The 19,457-nt window shown below is 43.1% G+C and overlaps 1 protein-coding gene across 9 annotated transcripts in view; it reads right to left on the bottom strand.

Moving 5' to 3' along the window:
* The window catches only part of ETNPPL (ethanolamine-phosphate phospho-lyase), a 39,732-nt gene that overhangs the window by 9,450 nt on the left and 10,825 nt on the right, over positions 1 to 19,457 (bottom strand). For 7 of the 9 annotated variants that reach the window (XR_289932.4, XR_002806587.2, XR_011436773.1 and 4 more), the window contains 6 exons: positions 18,372 to 18,454; positions 17,543 to 17,768; positions 16,494 to 16,648; positions 15,768 to 15,857; positions 15,411 to 15,541; positions 14,133 to 14,200 (listed from right to left, as the gene is read on the bottom strand). Coding sequence is in view for 4 of the 9 variants with exons in the window: in XM_005607898.4 (XP_005607955.1) it covers positions 14,133 to 14,200; positions 15,411 to 15,541; positions 15,768 to 15,857; positions 16,494 to 16,648; positions 17,543 to 17,768; positions 18,372 to 18,454 (753 nt within the window). In the remaining 5 variants the exon portion in view is untranslated. Of the gene's footprint in view, positions 1 to 12,173; positions 12,732 to 14,132; positions 14,201 to 15,410; positions 15,542 to 15,767; positions 15,858 to 16,493; positions 16,649 to 17,542; positions 17,769 to 18,371; positions 18,455 to 19,457 lie in introns of those variants that run through there. The other 2 variants (XM_001503543.5, XM_014737961.3) reach the window with 1 other exon arrangement.

Here is a 19,457-nt window from a genome sequence, read left to right as displayed (position 1 = left end):
AACACCAACAGTGGTTGGCAATTTAAATTTTACAAATATGCTATTTACAGTGGCACCAAAATACATCACTATGTCTGAATAAATCTAATAAAATGTAGACTCACGAAGGCATAGATTCCTTGTTTCAGAACAATCAGGAGAAGGTCTTGGATTTTACTCGTTTCTACTTCAGCTGGATGTCCTATCTTGGAAACTGAGCTTTTTTTTCCTTGCTCTCCTTGAGGAACAACCCTCCGCCTCCTAGTCACAAAGAGCCCCATTCAAAGTCTCTATACCTTCTCGCCTCCACTGCCCCAAAGCAGCTTTTCCTGTTTGGTCAGGTGAGTGCCAAGCCTTCTTAGGAGGACGTAGGCAGGAAAACTCACTGCTCTTCAAGGCCACCTGTGATTGGTTCCCCATCCCCAGAAGCATGAGTGGGAAGGACATACTTGGCAGTTAGAGACATCCGCACAATGGGTCCTCAGCTTGGGGAGTAGGAGCTATCATAGTGCAGTGGCCAGGCAGAAGACTCTGAAACTGCCCTTCCACACACCTGGCCTCATCTCTGCAACCAAAATGATAAATCAAAGACAAGTTCACGTTCTGGGCATTGATGGTGGAGACTGGTGCCACTCTTAAAAATCTAAAAGAGTGGCTGTCCCTATCATCTCTCCTCTTAATTAGCTGACTTGAAAGTAGGGACAACTGGAAAATGACAACACACTATTGTAAGCTCAGCCAAGCAGTGGGCCCATTGTGGCCACAGCACTGGACGTGGTGGTGCTGCTGGAGCCAATTGATGAGGCCTCATGTGCACGATATGTGGTCATTAATTTGGAGAATATGCTTATTTTTAACTCAATCAGAAAAGAAAATCAGAAACAGTTTGCACTCCTATGAAACAGACAATATGCTTTACACTTTTGCTCCAAAGCTGTGTTAACTCTCCTGCCTGTGTCATAACTTAGACTGAGGCCATCTGGCCAATCTGGGCATCCTGGAGAATATCACAGTGGTCTGTCATGTGGATGATGTCATCCTGACCCTATAGGAAGAGAGGTGGCTAGTCTATGGGAGGCCTCAGTAACACATGTTTGCTCAAGAAGGTGGGAGATAAACCTATGAAGAATCAGGGACCTATCATTTCAGTATGGTGGATGATGGCCACACTACAGGCACACTCCCTGGTGGCCTTGAAAGACAGTGGCAAGGGGAAATCTTCCCAATGGTAGGACTTTGAGTGGCGCACCTAGTATCCACTTGGTGTGGAAGGAGAAGTGTATGGAATCATGAGCAGTGGGGAATGGCCTGCCTGGTTAGCTGGTCAGCAGCGTGAAAGCATCAGAAGGTCTGTGATAAAGGAGGTATTTGGTAGAGGCATATGAATGAATATATGGAGTAAATACCACATATTAAGATTTTTTGTATCACGTGTTGGTGTCCACCAAAAAGTATCTACCACAGAAGAGGCACTGAACAGCCAAGTAGATAAAATGACTTAGCCAGTTGACACTAGCCAGCCTTTGACATTAGCCGCCTCATGGTAGGCATAATGGGTACATAAGCAGAGTGGCCACAGTGGCAGAGATAGAGGCAACGCGTTGGCCCACAGCATGGACTCCCACCTACCAAGACAGATCCAGCTATTGCCTCCTCTGAATACCTAATCTGCCTGCAATAGAGACCAGCACTGAGTCCCTGATATCACACTGTTCCTTGAGATAAACTGGCTGCTTGGTGACAAGTTGACCACATTGGGCTCCTTACACTCTGGAAGGGCTAGTGGTTTGACTGCACAGGAATAGATGTCTATTTGGGGTATGGGTTTGCCTTTGCTTTTCCCACGTGCAGAGCCTGTAGGGGTTTGCACCACAATCCAGGGGCTTACAGAGTACCTGATCCACATGCATGGAATCCCACCCAAGATAGCATCCAAAGGGGGAACCCACTCGACAGTGAAGATGTGTAGGGTGGGCCCATCACCATGAGCTCAACTGGTTGTATTACACTCATACCGTCCAGAAGCTGCCACTCTGATAGGGCATTGGAACACTGTCCTGAACAAAGGTGCAACTGAAGCACCAGCTCAGAGAGAATGCTCTGCAAGGATGAGATGCCATCATTCAGACTGCACTCAATCAGGGACCTCCATAAGGCAGTGTCCCCAGTTACCCCTGGATCGAAGGACTGAAAGCGGGAATGGCCCCACTTATCGTCAATGACTTGGTGGACAATTTTGTTCTTCTCCTCTCTACAATTTTGGGCTCTGCAGGGTTGGAGGCCTTGGTCCCCAAAGGGTGCACTTCTGCCAAGAGACAGAGCACGAGTCCTGTTAAACTACAAGCTACCCCTGAGCATGTTGTTGTCTCGTGTCTAGGGAGCAGCAGGTGGAGTCACCATATTGGCAGGGTTTATTGACCTTGGTCAACAGCAGGAGGTAGAGCTGCTGTTCCACTGGGGAGAGGCAGGAATATGTGTGGAGCTCAGGTGACATGCTTTGGTGTCTCTTGGTCCTCCTGGCCTAATTGTAACTGAATGGACAAGTGTCGCAGCCCCGGCCTGAGAAGGGAATGGTCTCCAGGGGCTCACACTCCTTAGGATGAGGGTGAGTCACACCACTACTGGGATGTCCAGAAGTGATAGCTGAGGGCGAGGGGACTTTCAACGGTGAGGAGGGGGTGATGAGTACCAGTTGTGGCCCTGAGACTGTTTGCAGTGACAGCAGTTGTGGTTTGCTCCACTCGCCTCTCTCTTTAGGTCTCCCCTCAGGAAGCGAGACCCATGGGAACCAGTGAGGAGCACTCCCCCAACGTGTGGGGACGTGGATCTGCGTGGCCCAAGGGGTGGACATGGCAGCTGTGGGAGCGTGTGGCTCAGCTCTCCGTTTCCAAAGAGAACCTGTGGCGAGGAGTGCAGCCAGCTGACAGCCTTCAGCGACAACATCTTCAGGATCCACTGCAGCAGTTAAGCTGGACCTGCTCTCCTGGGAGCCCCCAGCCAAGGAGCGAGGTCAGCAGGCGACCAGGGGCCTGGTCGTTTCTGCCTAGCTCAGTTCTCCTGCATGGACAGCCTTGGCACAGAGGCTCCTGAGGTGCCGGCACAGACTTTCTCAGGGCGGTGCCTAGGTCTGACACTCCTCCCCCTCGATCCTCCTTTCTGGTTCTTCTCCTTTCACAGGTGTCAGACCTCAATGTCTCTGCTGACTCCTGCACTCTCACTCTGTCCTCTCTCCCAGGCCTTACCCCTAATCAATCTTTTGCCCTTCTGACTATCTTGGTGTTAGAGCTATCTCGGGACTATCTTGAGTCCAGAGGACCCAAACTGACAGGGCCTCTATTGTGACGCCACAGACGTGCGGCCGCTCCCGGGAACATCACACACAGGTTGCCTCTGCTGCATTCGGGAAGGAGTCATTTATTTCTCTGTCTCTCTTCCTTGTTACGCAAACCTAACTTACAGATAATGAAGAAGAGTGGAGGGTACTGAAGAACGAAGTCTTAGTTTTCCGCTAGTTCATACTTGGAAACTCCTGACACAGGTCTGGGCTGTTTTCTCCTTCCTCCCTGGCACGTATACACCAGCTCCAGTAAGAGGAGACAAGCACCTTCTGAGCACGCCAAGGAGAGATGCCCATAGGAGTGCTGATCTGCACCATGAAAGTTCTAGTTATCTTGTGATTATCTTGCTCCCCAGGAGCAAACCACAGAGGCCTCTGTTCCCTTTCCTCCTTGCTGGCTCCCAGAACCAACCTCAGCATTACCCAGCCAGGATTCTCAGAGTCAGGTATACTTTTTAGCAGTGAAAAGTATTTAGTAATGAGATCTTGCATTTTTATAGCATTTTTATTTGTGATGAACTCAGGAAGCTTTTTACAATTAATTTTCCTCCTAACATCCCTTTCCGTTATCATGAAACAGTCATAGCAAAATTACTCTCTTTTTTATGAAACAAAGAAACCACATAAAGTAACTATTAGGAAAGCAATAGGGAGATAATGGGAAGACAACACTAAAATAAAAGTTTCCCCCAGCCAGATCCTTAGCCTCCGAGTGGACGTCTCATGGCTCCAGCAGGTCACGAGCAGACTCTAGGTTCTAGGTCTCTCGCTTCTCTCTGCCAAAGTCTGTTTAGAAATGTGTGTGTGTGTATGTGTGTGCATGTGACCAGCACACAGTTAGCCACTGATGATTAAGTAGCTAGGAACTAAAGTGTTTTTCCTTTTTGCAATTACTGACGATAGCTTTTGGCTGTTTAACCTGCCCATTGTTAACTGTGCTGTTTAGGGGATACGCTACCTGCCTCCCACCAGACTCCTATAGATGACATCTCCCTGGAGACTGGGTCCCCATGGTAATGGGGGATTGAGCTGCTTTTCAGGAATTAGGTTCTAATTCCCCTTCGTCCACTTCAGGTTGATTGAGACAACCAACTCATCAACTGGGCCCTTGCAGATGTCCAATAGGTGACCTTTTGACATTAAGAGGCTAAAAACTCCACCCTGAGATCATGCTAATGCCGCCATTTTGTGACCATGGATCCTGTGAAGAGGCGTGGAGTCCTACTATGCTTGTGCACATCATCAATTACTTCACCTCTCCTCACCTCCAATCACCCACCTCCACATTTCAGACCACCTTGCCACCCATCCCATAAATATCCCTGAGTCCCTATTTTCACGGAAGCGAATTTGAGGCTCATGTTCTCGCTATCTCACATGGCTGCCTTGTGATTAAACCCTCTCTCTGCTGCAATCTCGTCATCTCGGTGTTTGGCTTTCTGGGCAGTGGGCAAGAATGAACCCGGTGCAGTAAAAATTTGGTGAGCCAGCCAGGAGCTCAGTCCAGACGGACCTTTTTGCCTGAGATTCATCAGCCCCTTGACAGTGTGGAGAACCTGTGGACGAGTCCAGCAGCTGTCAGGAGGGTTTCTCCTGGGGCTGTTCCGGGATTCTTTCCTGGCTTGGCACTGCCGACTCCTTGGCGCATACTTTCACTTTGCAGTAGAGAGATGGTTTCTTGGTTTGGAAGATGTCTTTTTGGTGAGTGACTTCGGTACAAGTGACCACATTCTTATTTCTTCTTCCTTTGGTCTGACTTCCAAAAAGGAAGCCTCGTTTTGGCAGGGGACACCCTCTGAAACTTCTGACAAAGGAAGCCTTGGTCTGGCCTTCACTGTGAGGGTCTTGGTTTCAGGGACACTCAATAATAAGGAAGAATTAGGGATCTGTTCACAGAAGTGCTCTTGGCTTGGGTTGGTTTGGTTTTGGTTCTGGCTGCAGCATAAGTATGCTTTCACCAGCCGTGTCTAAATTCTGAAACAATGGGTAATGGTAATTTGATTCCCACCTGCAGCCCCCTAGGCTGCATTCTTCAAAACTGGGCAACTTTCAGTTATGAGTCCATGAAAAGGAAAAAGATGGTATTTTTCTGTAACACCACGTGGCCACAATCAGAGAGCTCTTGTAATGACTAGTCTTAAGAACTTAATCAAATTTGGAATCTCAGCTTCCACTCGTGGTCTTTCAGATACTAATGAGAGCTCCACACCCCACCCCCACCCCGGCTGGTTTCGGAGAGTCTGAGTTCCAACCTAGGAGCTCTCCTCTGGTTTTTGCGCACCTGGATGATTCCAGAATCTGGAACCCTGTTTTGTCTCCTAAACACTGAGTATTGAGTATTATTGAGTATTTTAGGCACCCACTGAGTCAGTTGTGGGGACAGGAGACCTGTAATCTGTAAACTGTCTTTCCAGGAACTGTTGTTTGTGTGACCCTTATTTGATAACCTTTGGGAAGAGGCCGGGAGGGCAAGGCCTGATCACCTCTTTCCCTTCTTTTCTGTCTCACTCATCACCTCCTCTGTTGTCACCAAGTTGCAGTTAAGTTCAGGCTGGACCTGAGCAGAACCTAGACCTATAAAACTGAAACTTAAAAAACTTTCTGCTAGGGACTTAACTCTAGGGATCCCTGGCCCCCAGCCTGCTCCAGGCCTTTGTCTCTTGCCTCCCTGGCTTGCCTTATGTTGCTGAGGGACTAAGTGCCCAGGCCGACTGGGACTTGACTAAATCTTATAACTATATTGACGCCTGCAGTTGGGCTCTGCACCCTTCTCTGTCTCGCTGTCAGTCAGACACCAGCTTTACTGCCATGAAGAATGCCCCATGCATCCCCGGAGACTCACTCCTGGGGTGCATTTTAATTAATTGGAAACACTTTCAATTTTGGATGGGTTGTGCCCCAGAAACTCCATCTTGGAGAAAACTTGAGAGGTTTCTCCACCCTTATGATGTACTTGGACAGGTAGATCAACCTATAACGTTACTTGAGTTACAACCCAATGTCTGAGAAACCAAGAGCAACTGTCCTTAGAAAATCTTCGTAAGACTGGAAATGCAGCTCTAGAGGCAATTCAGGTTCCACCCACTTCCCTTATCTGAAAGAGCTTGCAAATCCTCTGGGGACTATCTAGCCCATCACTAATTCCTAAGACTGAAGGAAACAAAAAGGAACGAGGCCAAAAAACAGCCATAAGAGCACCCTCACCAAAAATCTAGCATCTTGAGTGTCTTCTCCACAAATATTAGTAAAAAGGCTCAAAGCAAAATTTCGATTCATAACTAGGGAGCTTTGTATTACTGTACTTGATTCATGGCAGCAATTTTTAAAACAATAGCTGTGGAGACTCTGCGTATGTGTGTCTGTATGTATGTTAGATGTGTGTGATATTTTTACTTCTGGATGGTATGGCCCAAAATTAAGAGTTCTGTTTAATTGGCTAAAAGTAAGCACTACGTAAATTGTAAATATAATACAAACGAACCCAGATATCTTTCAAGTTACCATGATATAAATTAATCTTTGATAACTGAAAACTTATTTAAGATTGCTGTTTTGATTAAAATGGACATGTCCTCAGAGTCATCAGCATTTGACATGATGCAGACATACAGCCTGGGTTTACTAGTCAAGTAAGCCCATGTTATCCCTGCTACAAATTTTTCAGCAAAATAATATCTCAGAATGATAACTGATTTTGTCCAATGTCTCATGAAGTTTTGTAGGCAATCTAAATAATTATTGGGAAAGAGTAAACTAAATAGATATGAAAAAGATAAAAGTGTTGGCTGAACTTTTTAACAATAATTATGTATTATGGCATGTGTATTTAAAATAACTTTCAAAACCTTTTTGGTAACTTGAAACTTTGAAGTTTTGCTAGGTGAAATTGAATGATAAAAAACTCACTGACTCTCTGGGTCATTTTTTAAATAAGATAAAATACTGAAACAATATAGTTAGACATGTCTAGGTTTATCTACTTTAGGCTTCTTATTACAAAGAAACTAAAAGATGTTGGGGTCTGTTAGTAAACATGTCTTGTATTTTATTAAAAAATTGTACTACGAAGTAACATGTTTTTAGAAATTACAAAAGGTATTTATAAATTTGCCAAACCACGGAATACTAATGTAAACAACAGTTCATAACTTCTTAGTTTTTAGTTTTCACTAAGGTCAGTAAGGGTTGAAAATTCTAATTAATATGTGTAATTCAAGCTACTAAAATTAATAAGGAAAACAGACTTGTATTCAAGGAAAGTAAGACATGAGTTTTCAGTGAAGAAGGTATAAAGAATGGAAATACTTTTGTTTGTTGGGTTAAGAAAGATAAATTTGTCTTAAAGTACTGGAAGATAAAAAAAGGAAGCATGGGACAAATTTTGAATGTAAAAAGAAAGTTATAGAAGGTTTGTGAAAGAGAAATTCTGAAAGGAGTTTTATGCCTGGTCAAGTTGGCTAAGATTAAAGTAAATCCAATTAAGTAATTGAGTTTTAATGTAAAAAATGAGCTGGTACAAAAATTAAAATTTGGTTTTCTCTCTCAAAAGGATAATTTTCGTGAACTTTTGGTTTGCTCTTGATAAAGAGGTTATAAAAGGTTTTACTTTATTTTTGAGTAAGTCTACCTACAAGACAGAGGATCTGTGTTGTGTTCAAATAATTTCCTATGTTCAAACAGACTGTGGTCTCTCTATTAAGATGTTTTCACTATTTTAACTCTGTTCACCCTTGACTGTTTCTGTTCTCACTTTGATTGAATAGGGTGAGCATTGTTTCCTGTTTGACCAAGTGTTTTAAAACCTTTTGATATTTTTGACAAGCTCCCCCCACCCGTAAATATTCAAATCCTGAATAAAGTCTTTCTTTTGACCTGGAAGAAGAAAGCGAATTTTTCTGAGGATTTTCAGAGCGCTCCTGAGACTTCTCAAAGAAATTTGCTCTCTCTTCCTATAAGGAGGAAGATACTAAGCTAATTAGGCTTATTTGGTATGTTAAATTACACGGGAAGCATTGTCAAATAAGTGATGATAAACCTTCTAGGGTAGTATTATGTGGGTAAATGTTATTAATATAAGTTTTAAAAATTATATAACATTCCTAAAATTCTGATCTGTCCTGATTGTCAACCATAATTCTAATGATTATCTTGAAGTGTTGTATGTTTCAGAAACAGCCAAGTCTTTTTGTAAATTGCCCTTTTGAGTCTTTTGTCATTTGTAGACAGTTGCTGTTTGATGCTTTTTGCTTTTGTAAATATGTTCTGTCTTCAGAGAAATTCATGGAAAGGATTCTGGCACTTTAGAATACAGGCTTCTGATAAGCTTCCTGATTATGAAACTGAACTGGGTAAGAAATTACACAACTCTAACAGAGAAACTGATGACCTCATAAAACAGTTAACAGAAGATTAAGATCAAGAATTGATTAGACAGGACTGAATGAACTGATGAGGATGATTATAATTTATATGACTTTTCATTTGAGATATTGCTGATTTTTTTGACATTCTATTTCGTTTCCAGATTTAAGGAAGTCATTTTCCCTCTTTCATGCTAACTATGACTTATACCAATATGATAAATTATACCTTTGTAAGCAGATGTGAAACATTTATTTATTTTTATCCCTATCTGATCTCTCCAGGATTTGGAAATTCTTAATGAGTGAGTATTGTTTTCATGGCAACATAGTTATTTGCATAAGTTCAATGAGAATCTGTTTTCCTTATAACGAGACACAATTGGAAACATGGGTTATATTACCAAGGTTTTGACTGGAATGTCATATTTGAGAGAAACATACAGACTCAGATATGACAAGACACCTTTTGAGGAATAAAGGTTGACTTTTGGAAATAAAACCACTTGGAAATATTGGCCTGGTGCCTTGTTTACAGGGACTCCAGCTATCTTACCCAGTAAGTAAGGAAGGTCTTATCTAGCAGGCACCTGGAACCTTGAAATATTTTGGGGAACCTCGAGAAGAGAGGAATCCACCCAAATCTGTAGGTATTGCAGGTGAAATCTGATGATAAGTCCTTGGCTTGGGTTTTCTGGCTTTGAGAGGCTTTTAAAGTTCAATCTAAGATTCCTCATAAAAAATTCCAGCAAAGCAGATTTAAAAGAGCCTATATTATCAATGGCTATTCTTGCTGTATTTGTGTAAACAATTGGGCAAAGTTTATTAAAATTAAACTTATTTTGCAAACCAGTTAGTCTTAATTTGGCTAACTTTTATAAAAATGAGGGTGATTTTAGGGAGACAAATTATGTTTCAATAAAAACTATAGTACACATTCATGGATAATTAGGTTCTAGTTCTGATAATGGTCTTTGAGATTTTTCTTTTATATCTGTTAACTGGATTAGATCCTGAATTCTTCTAGACTCTTGAAATATCTGGCTACAAATCTCCAAACTAATGTTTTCAATTTTTTCCCATCATTTTCACTTGGAATCACTGAGAACTGAACCTGGCCTTTTCCCTGAAGCCTTGCAAACTGAAGCTGGATAACTTGAAATAAACTTAACAGAGATTCATGTATGTTACTGTGTAAGATACCTGAACACCTGATGACATCATTAGGGACGTTTCAAACTGCAAAGGATGCTTCGACTCTGACACTTAGAAATCTTTTAGACTGGCTGCTGCTGGGGCTCATAGAGGTTTATAATTTGCTGGTTTATAATTTGCTCCCACCATTAAACTTGTTTTTCTTTTGGTCCCTCTAGAAATCCTTATTAAATACCTACTTACTTGCTCACACAATATAGGCCTAACTTTGGGAGTCCACTTGCATCACCGTCTTACTAAGAGACTGGTCCAATGAGATGGAACAACCTATGACCCACACCAATAGGATATCCCTGAAGCTTGAGGATGAACAACAATATGGGGAATTGATACTGGCTCAACACAAGGTTGACATAAGGGAGGCCATACTGTAGAAAAGAAACCATATTGTAACTTTGAATGACCTCTGATTAACTAATCCAGACATGCTCTGTAGATTTTAAGGACCCTCCCAGCTGCTATAAGTTAATAACTTTGTTCTTTTGAATTCCGTAGGAATGTGATGACCCCCAGGCATGGAGTCTATGCTGATAGCCATCATCAATGACAATTGAAAGATCAGGGTATAGGGCATTGCTCTGGTCTCTGATGCACATCCAGTAAAACAAAAGACTATCAGGAACTGAGACCAGATATCTGCCCCACCTGGAGATCAGATGGAGGCCCCACTGGATTAGGTCTATTTTTCAAGGACTGTTAAAATTTGGGTTGTCTATACTTCTTATCCTTCTGGTCTAATACCGGATTATAAAATGTGACTTTAGATGTTGTTCCAAAACTGTTGAACAAGGTACAAAATTCTAATCATACAAAATGTCAACATGAAGCTGGGAACAAGAGAATATTTCCAAACGAGTGCTAAACCGGTTCATTCCTCTAACCCAGATCTATGCCCCAGTTCACCAGGAAGTAGCTAGATGGGTCATTGCCCTGAATCCCTCAAGAATGAGAAATATCAAAGAATAGGAGGGATTGAAACTGGCCAACAGTTAGCCATTGATGATTAAGTAGCTAGGAACTAAAGTTTTTTTCCTTTTTGCAATTACTGATTATAGCTTTTAGTTGTTCCCCTGCCCATTGTTAACTGTGCTGTTTAAGCAATATACTGACTCCCACTAGGTTCCTACAGATAAAATCTCTCTGGAGCCTGGGTCACCATGGTAAAGGGCATTTGAGCTTTTCTTCAGAAATTAGAACCCCTTTGTCCACTCCAGGCCAGTTGAGACCACCAACTCATCAACTGGGCCCATGCAAATGTCCAATGGGCGACCTTTTGACATTAAGAGGCTGAAAACTCCTCCGTTTGATCATGCTAATGCTGTCATTTTGTCAGCACATGTCCTACGAAGAGGAGTGGAGTCTGACTGCGCTTGTGCACATCATCATTACCTCACCTCTCCTCCCCTCCAACTCCTATCTCCACATTTCAGACCATGTTGCCCCTCTCTCCCATAAATATCCCCGAGTTCCCATTTTTGGGGAAGTGGATTTGAGACTCATGCTCTCGCTTCCTCACATGGCTGCCTTGTGATTAATCTCTCTCTGCTGCAATCTCACTGTCCTGGTCTTTGGCTTTCCCAGTGGCCGTCAAAAACAAATCTGGTGCAGTAACACACGGGCCTGCTCTTGTGTGAGGGGGTGTGCATAGCTGATAACAAACTTGATGGTGAGAAGAGGAAGATGATTGGCTGAAAGTGGATTTCCCAGTTGACAGGTAAGTGACCTGCCCAGGCAACACAGTCTGCGGAGACAGAGCCAAGGTCTCCTGACTGGGAATGCAGTGCTTTGCGTACTGCTGCTGTTCCAGCTCCATTTTTAAGAGTGTTTCTGGGCATACTCCTTGTCCCCACTCCCAGTCCCCACAGGACTGTGACTGTCTACTCCTAGTTCCCTGACAGGGGTCTGAGTTATTCATTTGCTTTTTTTTTTTTTTTTGAGGAAGATTAGCCCTGCGCTAACATCTGCTGCCAATTCTCCTCTTTTTGCTGAGGAAGACTAGCCCTGAGCTAACATCCGTGCCCATCTTCCTCTACTTTATATGTGGGACACCTGCCACAGCATGGTGTGCCAAGCAGTGCCATGTCCGCACCCGGGATCCGAACCGTCGAACCCTGGGCCACCAAAGCAGAACGTGTGAACTTAACTGCTGCGCCACCGGGGGAGACCCTTCATTTGCTTTTTAAGGTTTGCTGTATGGGATTTTTTCCCAAATGGCTTTCGTTTTACCACCGCAACCCCTAATAGTCTCTGCAAAGAAGGGTAAACACTTTGCTAGTGAAAAGTTTTTGGTTTATATCACCTTTTATTTTATTATAGTCCACAAATACACTTATATGTAAGTGAAATTATTACAGAATTCATATTTTGAGGCACTATGTCTCCAAAGTTAAGGAATCTACTGTACTTTGCTCTAATTTCAAACATTAAAACGTGAGAAGTAAACCTGCCAACTTAATATTCAACTTGAAGCTTAAATTTAGTAGAATAAATTAATTATGCTTGGAAATCTCAAGTAAGGAATTAACAGGCTTGAGGCTGAACTAATAATCTTGACCTGGTTTGATTATCACCCGGTTTATTCTTATTACTCATTTAGCTTCTTTATTTACAAGTCTAAATGGAATGCAAATTCTCCCTACAGAGGGTATAACAGAGCTGCTCACAGAAGAGGCCCTTCCAGTCAGTCTCTCTTGCTGTAAAATGCTAATCTCTCACGTCTTGAGCCTCTTACTGAGCAGTGAAGGTTTGTCTGCACACAATCTATTTCTCTTTTGGCCAGGATTTTCTTTGGGGTCCGGGGTGCCATCACTGAGCAATTCTGAGGGTGCTTCCTTAGGCATCTGCAAGACAGGGCACAAACTCCAGCTGGCACTCCCCCTCCCACCCGCCAGCCTCTGCAGGGCTCATGCTGCAGGCCAGCAGACACCCACAGCCCACGGGAGGACGCAACACAACACAACACAACTATACTGCCCAAATACTGCCCAAACCCTGATTAGCATCTTCCACTGACATCTGAAGTGCCATGTCCACTTAAAATGTGGGACTCCGAGCCACAATTTCAGAAACGTGTGTTAACTGCTAACTCCATGTAGGTCTTCCCCCGGTGAACCCCTGTTTCTGGAAGCCCCTTTTCAATGCCTGCCCAGTCCTCACAGCTGGATTCTGTCCTAGACAGATAAACTACTCTTGAAGAGCAGATAATCGTTGATTTCCACAATTGGTTTGTGTTGTACCGAGAGACAGAAGCAGTCCTGTTAGCGATTTGTTTGCTCCCATTCAAACGGCCTACTGTTTTCATCAGGCAAAGGGCTTTGCTGACTGCACTGAACCCCAAGGCACTGAGTGTTCCTTTATGCGTGGAAGTCATAAACAAACAACAAATTATGCAACGAAGCCTCTCAAGGTTTTGCCTTTCTGTTTCTGTTTTCCCAGGAGCTCTTTCTCACACCCTGGGCGGCTCAGGGGAGGATGGGAGGCCTCTGCTGGAAGCACGCCAATGCAGAACTAGGCCACTCGGGGCCAGATGGTGCCTGGCCCTGCGGCCACTCGGAAGTTCCACTTCAGTTCACTCCAGGCCGGACTCTGGTGTCTAGGGCCATGCTTCTAACGCTGCTGCTGACCTTAAAGCGTGGAGTATGGGAGTCCCAGGCAGAGCCAGGCAGCCCTCGGAGCAGCAGTGCGGCGTGTAGGACGCTCACCATCATCTCTCTCTCTGTTTTGCGGCCCCCTTTGCGGGCCGAGGTTTGCTTGGTTGTTTTTTGGTGTGAGAATGATCCTTTAAGAATGGTTCTTTGGCTTTATTTCTTTCAAGTGGCATGACACTGCCTTGAAATTTAATTGCGCACTCAAAATTACAACAGTAAGCCAACCCTAGTGAAGGTGGGCTTTATTCTAAAGGTCACTGTACAATTTCTTTTTTTTTTTTTTAGATTTTTATTTTTTTCCTTTTTCTCCCCAAAGCCCCCCGGTACATAGTTGGATATTCTTTGTTGTGGGTCCTTCTAGTTGTGGCATGTGGGACGCTGCCTCAGCGTGGTTTGATGAGCAGTGCCATGTCCGCGCCCAGGATTCGAACCAACGAAACACTGGGCCGCCTGCAGCAGAGCGCGCGAACTTAACCACTCGGCCACGGGGCCAGCCCCAGTCACTGTACAATTTTTTTAAAAATTTGCATTCCCTTTTCTTAAACTCCCGAAGTTTTTAACTTTTACCCTAAAAATAAAGCAGCAGACTCTTACCTTTGTTCTGCACGGCGTGTTCTCAGGGACCACACTCTCCGTTTGGGCTCCGATGGCTTCTTCTAAAACTACATCAAGGAAGATACAATGGAGCAGACAGAATAACATAAGAGTCTTTAAAAAAAAAAAGATAAAGCTTTTTGGTATCTATAGGAATACCCTGAAAAATAGAGAGATAAATGTGTTAAAAAATGTGTCACGATTAAAATTGCTGCTTTTAAACTTTTATTGTAGCATTTCAGCATTCTCATGCACAAGCGGCACGGGGCCTGTGTTGGCTATGCCTGTTCACTTTACTCAAAGGAAGTTCTTCGGCCCAGCGTGATAATGCTGAAGCTCTGAGTTTTTTAAGCAATAGTGAGGGATTTGCCCCAGCCCCTCATCTTTCTTCCACCTGGCCCTTCAGGGGACAGGGGACATGCAAGTGGGTGAGGAATCCTACCAGGTTTGGGTGTGAACATACGCTTGGTCCAAAGACGGTGACGCATTACAGGCAATTTGGGCTGACCCTCAAATTTCCAAACCTTAATTACCCATTTCCTAAGCTATTTTGGTTCCTGGCTTCTCAGCCTTATCCTAACCCTAAAAGGTGAGAAGGGAGCAGAGAAGACGAATCTTAAAAATATAACTAAAGCAACCACAAACTTTCTAACATTTGACAGTGCTTTCTGTTTTTCAACATAGTTTTACATCTCTGGTTTACCTTCTATCTCAATTTATGCTCATAACAGAAAAATAAATTAACCTAGTTATATAATATAGGTAAACAAAAGATAAATTCCTATGACGGGCTGTAATTCTGAGCAACAAGCAATAGCCCTCAAATGAAATATACACAAACAATTCAGCATACAGTAAACAACTATTAACCTAAAGCCCATAATTTGTATTAATAACGTCTCATGTATTTTCATGGTACAATGCTGAAATATTATATGCTGCATAATTTGTGGTGCACGGTATAACGTGGACATGCAGTTTTTTTAAACAAGTGAAAATAAACCATAAAAATAAAACCGTGTGCCACTTCAGTAAAAACTGAGATGTGGAGTGGTGTAGGTACAAACAGGAGATTTTGATTCCACTGGATCCACGTAGTTATTATTGTTCAGCTATCTTTTTCTAGTTCTAAAGACAAAGTCATACATTCACTTCTGCCCTCCTTCGCCTCTGTCATGAACGACAAGATGCACAGTCAGGCAGGACCAGGCCGGGGCTGGGGTGGGGAGCAGGGAGGCTGGGGGGGCAAGGAGGCATCTTCAAGGTCTGCGCACTGACCTGTCAGAACCCCGTCCAGCTGGTCCACCATAAACTTGGCATCTTCTTCCGTGAAGCACATGGGCGGTTTTATTTTAAGCACGTTTCTGTGAGGTCCGTCGGCGCTGAGAAGCACTCGATTTTCCTTCATCCTAATTAGTGCAGGAAATACATATGAGTGGATACAAATAGTCACTCAGATGATTTCAGAATGGCCAGAATGCACGGCGGGTGAGTATTCGCTCGCAGGAGGCCCACACTTAGAAACTGCACGCATCTTGCCCTCTCCTTATTCGGAGAGATGATGGGAAGGAAGAAAAGCTTTCATTGGGGTGGGCATCCCAGAACCCAGATACCCAGCGGGTGGGGAGCCCTTACTTGTAGATGACGTGCTGAGCTTCCGCTGTGGCTGGGGTCCTTTTCTGACGGTCTTTCACTAAGTCAATGCCGACAAAAAGGCCAACGCCCCTGGGGGAGGTGAAGCAAGAACTCTTGACAAACATTCTTTGCACTGTCACAAAAAATCAACACTGTCCCCAAACTTCAGTTTAATTTGAAGCTGAATGTTCTTCCCTTTAAGGGTAACTGTTATTGATCCTAATTAATTCAAGATACTAATCCAGTGCCTACGGCTCTTTCCAATTTTTGAACCAAATTAGTTTTTGTCACCCATTTAATTGTAAAAAAAAAAAAGGCTTAAAACAACCTTTTCATGATATTTAGTTTCTCAGCACCTTAATGATGATAAATGTTTATTGTTTATATATGTCTACGAAAAAAATTGAGTTTTCCAGGATATCATTTTAAATAATTCTTAATAGATCATTGTGAGTTACTTTAAGTTCTTGCTTTTCATCTTTTGGGTGGTGAAATTACCCCAGTTTTATTTTTTAAAAACAGTATAAAAGTCAGGAAAGACATACACCCAAAAGTTGACAGTGGGGATATCTTGGTTCTGGATTAAGAGTGATTTTTGTTTTCTATGCTTTCCGGGGTTTTCTAGACTTGGTTTTATGTAATTTATTTTAAATTTATAAGATAAAATATAAGCTATTTTCATTTGGAAAAATGAATAACTAGCAGACCCCTTCATGATCAACACACCTGACATCTCCGATCAGTGTGTGCTTAGCCTTCTGCCTGTTCAGTAACTCGGTGAGGTAAGTCCCCACCCTCGTGGCGTTCCCCTGAAGGTCTTCGTTCTCAATCACATCTAGGACGGCCAAACCCACGGCAGAGGACACTGGGTTTCCTCCATACTGCAGAACCAAGACAAAGGAATAGTTGAATTAACGGCATTGCTTCCTCTATGAGATATTTGGCTCATATGTAAGCAAGCGAAGATACAGTTTTAATAAAACTTTTGCTCGTGATGTTCGTTTCTTAGATTTAGAACATAGCATGATTCTGTTCATTCAGGATTGAGTGAAAATTCATTCCAAATTATATTCTGTATGCTGCATAATGGGTATGAAGGACTGTCAGGGAATTTCCTGGTTCATCTAAACAAAAGCAGACATTGTATTGGGAATTAAAGATTTCAGAGCGTGGTTTAGTGAGGGGGATACAGCTTTTTGCCCCTAAATAGTTGTGTGAAAACAGCTAAACAATGACATTTTCTCCAAATAATTTATGTCCTTATATTTGAATCTTACATTTAGTTGTTAACAAGTCCTATTGTACACACTGCACAAACTATAATAATTTTTCTAAGCTTAAAGCTTATGACATTTGGGGGTAAAACCAAGGAAATAAAATTTCCCAAAGATAGAAATTTAGTAAGTCCAATGACAGCCATATAACATTTATAGAAGTGAATCTAGATACTTTAGAAATGTTGGGGAATTTAAATGTGACAGAAAACCAAGAAGATCATATCATCTATGAATGAAATACCATAACCTGTAGAGTTTAGCAGGGCAGCTGCCTATGATTGGACAATTAATAAGAACATTTTAGGAAGGGGAAAGACACACGAGGAAAAATAAAGGAGGATTGTGCCAGATAGAATGAAATACAGTAGATCAAAGTTTGGCTGGGGTCCTGGGGTGGGCAGCAGGAAACACCGAGCTTTATTTTACTACATCGGCAAGAAGTGCAAGAACATGCATTATTTTTCCCTCTCAGCATTAAAGTTGGAGACCAAAATTTACCGTATTGAAATACTCCATCCCAGAGCTGCTGAAGGCTTCTGCAATTTCTTTGGTTGTTACTACACATGCCATTGGGTGGCCATTGCCCATGGGCTTCCCCATTGTGACGATGTCTGGAACAAAGTCTTTGCCATGCATTTGGAAGCTCCAGAAATGTTTCCCAACTCGGCCAAAGCCGACCTGAACTTCATCAGCTATGACCACACCCCCTACTCCGCGTACGTACCTGAAAGGCAAAGGGGCAGTCTAACGCGTCCAGGCACTGGGAGTGCCCAAACCCACCCACAGAGATACAGATGACTGAGGACTTAGAAGAATGTTGTTAACCTGAAGCCTGTAACCTTTGTCAAAAATATTTCAGTGCTCAAAACCCCCAATGACATTTATGTGATGTCATTGACTTTGACATGTAATCACATGATTTCCAGATTAGATATACTCTACATTGCTTGGGTTTGTGCTGTTTAAGTAGGCAATACTGAAGTATTTTAAGTGGCAAGAGAAAGAATTGAACAAGTAGTAGTTTTTAGCAGGTTTAATCTTCAAATTTTTACTAATTGGTAAGGCTTGGGCACCAGCCAATCAGAGGTTGCCAGGCGGGTCGGGACCAGAGTTTTGGAGGCCCTCCTGCTGAACCCTGTGCAAACCCTTTATTTGCTGGACCTTGGGAAGGTGGAGGACTTCCTGGAGCCCTGGGGCGGCAGGTACTCTGAAGTGGATATTTGCCAGCTAGTCTGGAAGTACTTCAATATTTTAACAACCAGTATGGCCCTACAGAATTGTCCCAGTGCCCTTAGTCTCACCAAGGGTGCCCAAATCAAGTACATACTCTGCCACTTTCTGGAAGTAGCCTGCTGGAGGAATTATCTGTCCGCCACAACTCTGCATGGATTCAGCAATAAAGGCAGCAATCTATACAAGAGAAGATGGAGTCAAAGTCCATTAGGTCCTCCTCCTACCCCCAGAAAAGAGGACGTCTGACAGAGCAGATTATTTAAAGAATGGCTGGGGGGCTGGCCCGGTGGCGCAGTGGTTAAGTTCACACGTTCCGCTTCAGCGACCAGGGGTTCGACGGTTCGGATCCCAGGTGCAGACATGGCACCGCTCGGCAAGCCATGCTGTGGCAGGCATCCCACATATAAAGTAGAGGAAGATGGGCACAGATGTTAGCTGAGGGACAGTCTTCCTCAGAAAAAAGGAGGATTGGCAGCAGATGTTAGCTCAGGGCTAATCTTCCTCAAAAAAAAAAAAAAAAAAAAAAGAATGGCTGGGAATGGACCTGTGGTAAGTGGTAAATAGGCCATTTGATTAAAAAAAAAAAAAAAAAAAGATGTCTATGCCGGAAAAGCAATTGATCTGAAGCATTGGTTTCTGAAATTCTAGGGTACCAGTGAAACTACCATGAGAAATGGAGGAGAGGGCGCCTTCTATTTCTCCAAGTTTAATTTAAATGCAGTGTTTTCATTAGGATCAACTGAATAAGACTGATATTTTGATCAGTCTTTGAGATGAACCTCTAAAAAATTACCCAGGTTCTAACCATCTTCCTGTGCGGCCTGTTTGCTCAGGTTGGTGAAACAGGACTGCCTGAGCCTGGAACCTGCATAAGGACGGGTTGGGTGACTTGTGGCCACACACCTAAGTTACTGTGCTGTATTTCTAAGTCTAGCCCTGACCCAGACTTAACTCAACAGAATTAGGCAATTCATAACAGGAACCTCAGAGAAAGTGTTCCAGGGGCCGCTTCTGCTTCTATGAAAGGAGCAGTAGAAATAGGTAAGACTGAATGAAGAAGAGAATACAAACAAATAGGATGAGATATGAAGGCAAGAGAATCAGGGTTCTCGTCCAGACGTCCTCTGATTACTTTGGCTTAAGTCCTTCACTTTAAAATATTTCATTTGTTAGCTATAAA

Source organism: Equus caballus, chromosome 2, assembly GCF_041296265.1.
Source record: "Equus caballus isolate H_3958 breed thoroughbred chromosome 2, TB-T2T, whole genome shotgun sequence".
Classification (NCBI taxonomy): Eukaryota; Metazoa; Chordata; class Mammalia; order Perissodactyla; family Equidae; genus Equus; species Equus caballus.
This window is presented reverse-complemented; position numbering and strand designations above follow the sequence as displayed.